Genomic DNA, 5000 nt, shown 5'->3' on the forward strand with positions numbered 1-5000 from the left:
TAACAGTTATTAACACTCATTACGCCTACAAAACATCTATTAACTGTTATTAACACTCATTACGCCTACAAAACATCTATTAACTGTTATTAACACTCATTACGCCTACAAAACATCTATTAACTGTTATTAACACTCATCACCGCCTACAAAACATTTATTAACTGTTATTAACACTCATCACCGCCTACAAAACATCTATTAACTGTTATTAACACTCATCACCGCCTACAAAACATCTATTAACTGTTATTAACACTCATCACCGTCTACAAAACATCTATTAACAGTTAATAACACGTATCACCGCCTACAAAACATTTATTAACTTATTAACACTCATCACCGCCTACAAAACATTTATTAACTGTTATTAACACGTATCACCGCCTACAAAACATTTATTAACTTATTAACACTCATCACCGCCTACAAAACATTTATTAACTGTTATTAACACGTATCACCGCCTACAAAACATCTATTAACATTTATTAACACGTATCACCGCCTACAAAACATCTATTAACAGTTAACACTCATCACCGCCTACAAAACATCTATTAACTGTTATTAACACTCATTACGCCTACAAAACATCTATTAACTGTTATTAACACTCATCACTGCCTACAAAACATCTATTAACTGTTATTAACAGTCATCACCGTCTACAAAACATCTATTAACTGTTATTAACACTCATCACCGTCTACAAAACATCTATTAACTGTTATTAACACTCATCACCGCCTACAAAACATCTATTAACAGTTAATAACACGTATCACCGCCTACAAAACATTTATTAACTTATTAACACTCATCACCGCCTACAAAACATCTATTAACTGTTATTAACACTCATCACCGCCTACAAAACATCTATTAACTGTTATTAACACTCATCACCGCCTACAAAACATCTATTAACAGTTAATAACACTCATCACCGCCTACAAAACATTTATTAACAGTTATTAACACTCATCACCGCCTACAAAACATTTATTAACTTATTAACACTCATCACCGCCTACAAAACATCTATTAACAGTTATTAACACTCATCACCGCCTACAAAACATTTATTAACTTATTAACACTCATCACCGCCTACAAAACATTTATTAACTGTTATTAACACGTATCACCGCCTACAAAACATCTAACAGTTATTAACACTCATCACCGCCTACAAAACATCTATTAACTGTTATTAACACTCATCACCGTCTACAAAACATCTATTAACTGTTATTAACACTCATCACTGCCTACAAAACATCTATTAACAGTTAATAACACGTATCACCGCCTACAAAACATTTATTAACTTATTAACACTCATCACCGCCTACAAAACATCTTTTAACAGTCATTAACACTCATCACCGCCTACAAAACATTTATTAACTGTTATTAACACTCATCATCGCCTACAAAACATCTATTAACAGTTATTAACACTCATCACCACCTACAAAACATCTATTAACAGTTATTAACACGTATCACCACCTACAAAACATTTATTAACTTATTAACACTCATCACCGCCTACAAAACATCTATTAACAGTTATTAACACTCATCACCGCCTACAAAACATTTATTAACTTAACACTCATCACCGCCTACAAAACATCTATTAACAGTTATTAACACTCATCACCGCCTACAAAACATTTATTAACTGTTAACACTCATCGCCTACAACATATCTATTTAACATCTATTGACAGTTATAAACACTTTTAATCATCTACAAAACATATTTTAACACTTATCATCGCTAACGTTAAAAAAACTATTGATTAAACATCTAATAACCAGTTAATAACAATGTTATATGTGCTACAGGAGGTACCTGCAGAGCGGCCATCAGCAGCGAGGCGACGTTCCCTCGGTCTCTCATGGAGAAGGACCTCTGAGCCTCCAGAGTGTGAATGAAGGTGAGCAGGAACATCTTGTTGTTCAGTAACTGACTGAAGAGACGCAGAGCTTTCTCTACGTTTGCTGGAGACTGAAACAGAGAGATTATTAACAACAATATTCTATAAACTCGCATGAATGACGTCCCTTTAATGTATATAAATATTGTTTATAATGTGTTGGTGTCATTTTAGAGACATAAATAGAAAGAGCAGTAGACAGATATAGTGATTGTGACTGAATTATGTTAAAAAGTATAAATATTATATATATAAAATATGACCTCATATGAATTTTAAAAATGACCTCATTGTGAAATCTACTCAATTGGAATTTGAAATTGAAACATGTTCAGATTTCTCTCTTTGTGAACCTACATTTCATCAATTACTGAATTTAGTAATCGTCTTAAAATCAGATTCAGAACATTTCAGAATTCATCCAAATGGTTTTAATTTCTATTAATTCTATTTATATTTGGTACCACTGTATTTCAGGCCTTCTGGTGTTTAATAATACATGTACAACCCTATAATAAATGTTTTATAACACTATAATAGCATCTTAATATATCATTTCCCCATAAATCCACTTTAACCTAATGTGAACTAATACAGACTGTAAAAGCAATCTAAAGCATTATGGGAACTGGAGTTTTTTTAGTACTTCACAATAAATATAAATATCTCTTCACAGTACTTCTCACGTCGCTCCGCTGAGAACTGAGACGAAGATAAAGAAACTTCTCGTGGGTGTGATTGGTGGGTGTGATTGGTGGGTGTGATTGGTGGGTGTGATTGGTGGGTGTGATTGGTGGATGTGATTGGTGGGTGTGATTGGTGGGTGTGATTGGTGGGTGTGATTGGTAGATGGGATTGGTGGGTGTGATTGGTGGGTGTGATTGGTGGGTGTGATTGGTGGGTGTGATTGGTGGGTGTGATTGGTGGGTGTGATTGGTGGATGTGATTGGTGGGTGTGATTGGTGGGTGTGATTGGTGGATGTGATTGGTGGATGTGATTGGTGGGTGTGTGGGCAGAGAACCGAGGCTCACGGCTTAATTAAAGCTGGAGGCCCAGACGCTGCTTCAACACGCACGTTTTAAAAACAGACCCGACTATTTCTGTAACACGTCCCGGTGTTTGTTCTGTGGATGACGGTAATGAGGTGACATTTGTGTGCCGTTCGTACGTCGAGCTCTTTGAGCACCGGGTGTTCTTCTATTCCAGGGAACATGACTCTCATGGTGTAGGTCCGGTACTCCAGGAAGGGGATCTTCACTCCGTCCATGTCGTTGGTCAGTTCCTGGATGTCGGTCTGCAGCTCTGCAAAGGCTGCAGGACGAAGAAAGAGTTAAGCCTCTGAACAGCTCTGAAAAACACGTTTTTCTTTAGTCACCAAAACTTCACCATTCATCACAACCAGAAGCTGTAAAAAACGTCAGAATCTTCAGATTTTCATCTTTCTGACAGTCCTTGAACACATCATGTGTAACAAACGCCTCTTCACAATAAGCAGCCAAAATTAAGCTTAAAGTTGTGATTTATCATCATAAACATTTTATTCTTCATGTTCTCATTATAAATGGAGAGGAGAGGGGAGGAGAGAGGAGAGGAGAGGAGGGGAGGAGAGAGGAGAGGAGAGGAGAAGAGAGGAGAGAGGAGAAGAGAGGGGAGGAGAGGAGACATGTCAATAGATTAATATTCATAACATGTGGAGACTCCATGTTTTTTGATGATAACACTTGAAACATGTTGGATATTTAGATTATATTGTTTGTCAATGTTTGTAAAATAAATAATTAAGTAAATGAAACTTGTTTCTTTCTCTTTAATGAGTGATGTCATCATAACTGTTGTTCTCTAAACACATGTTCTAGTTCTCTACTTCTGGTCATCATGGTTTCATAGAGGAGCAGGACTTTTATTTTGAAGTGAACCACTCACCCTCCTTGCACTCCAGAGCCACGCGGCTCTCCAGGTTGTCCATCTGCAGCTGGAGGCGTTTCAGCGTGCGGTCGGCGTCGCGTGTCTTCCTCTTGTAGGCGATCAACACGGCGATGATGGCGATGAGCAGTACGCCTCCGCCCGCCCCGATGCCGATGATGGCGGGCAGCGTCAGGGCGCTGTCGGAGTAGATATGGAGCGTACCCGGAGAGTACTCCAGACCTCCCACCAGGATCTAGAGGGTTATGTTCACATGTTTTATGTCAGCAAGAGACCAGGAGACAACCTCCGGTTCTTTAAAGTTCTCCTGTTCTTCACGTGTTAAAGCTGCATTCTCTCTAGTGTCCACCAGGGGGCGACTCCTCTGGTTGTATAGAAGTCTAGTCTAAAATGACTCTACTTCTCTCTTGATTTATTCCCTCAGTAAACATTGTAAACATGAGTTTATGGTCTCAATCTCTAGTTTACAGTCTTCTTCAATACAGCATGATGTTCATTTAGTACATTATGCTCCATTTAGAGTCAAACACACCATAAAGAGGGGATGATTTAGGGGCGGGGCTACACAGTGATTGACAGGTCTCTACGTCACTCCTCCTCAGTCCAGATATGGTCACTTCCTGTTCACTGGTTGATGAAAACAAGATGGCGACGTCCAGAATGCTGAAGTCATTGATCTAAAGGAGCTTTAAATGGTTTACTGGTTTAGTTATTATGTTATTGCTGCTTCTCTTATTGGTTTTAATTAAAGGTGACTTATTATCTGTCTTATTATTTGAGTTAAATGTTTTAAAGGGTTAAATGTAGGTCTTATGAATTCTTCTTGGTTTTAAGATTTATTTCTTCTTCTTAAATATTATTCAGGTTTCTGTTTTCATATGTTCACTGACGTCTCTTTGTGACATTTAAATAAAAGAAATAGAATCTTTTCAGGTTCAGGTCTTCAGAATCATGTTCACTCCACAAAGAACCTGGTCCAGAATCCACGGAGACCTCTTCCTCTAGAGTCCGATCTCAGTGTTCAGAACTTCACAAAGGAACTAAACATCTGTACATGTTGTTATTATACGAGTATTAATTATGTATTAATGCTTTATTCAAACGTTTCCTCTTACAGGTTC

General features: G+C 37.6%; 1 protein-coding gene across 1 annotated transcript in view; it reads right to left on the minus strand.

Moving 5' to 3' along the window:
- plxna3 (plexin A3) overlaps positions 1–5000 on the minus strand; it is a 65457-nt gene that overhangs the window by 8735 nt on the left and 51722 nt on the right. Inside the window, exons 23-25 of the mRNA XM_068732145.1 lie at positions 3880–4114; positions 3125–3267; positions 1871–2026 (exon numbers count right to left, since the gene is read on the minus strand). Coding sequence (XP_068588246.1) covers positions 1871–2026; positions 3125–3267; positions 3880–4114 — 534 coding nt within the window. The remainder of the gene's footprint in view (positions 1–1870; positions 2027–3124; positions 3268–3879; positions 4115–5000) is intronic.

This window comes from Cebidichthys violaceus, unplaced genomic scaffold (genome assembly GCF_023349555.1).
Source record: "Cebidichthys violaceus isolate CVI_PGR_0920_01 unplaced genomic scaffold, fCebVio1.0.p SCAF_57, whole genome shotgun sequence".
Classification (NCBI taxonomy): Eukaryota; Metazoa; Chordata; class Actinopteri; order Perciformes; family Stichaeidae; genus Cebidichthys; species Cebidichthys violaceus.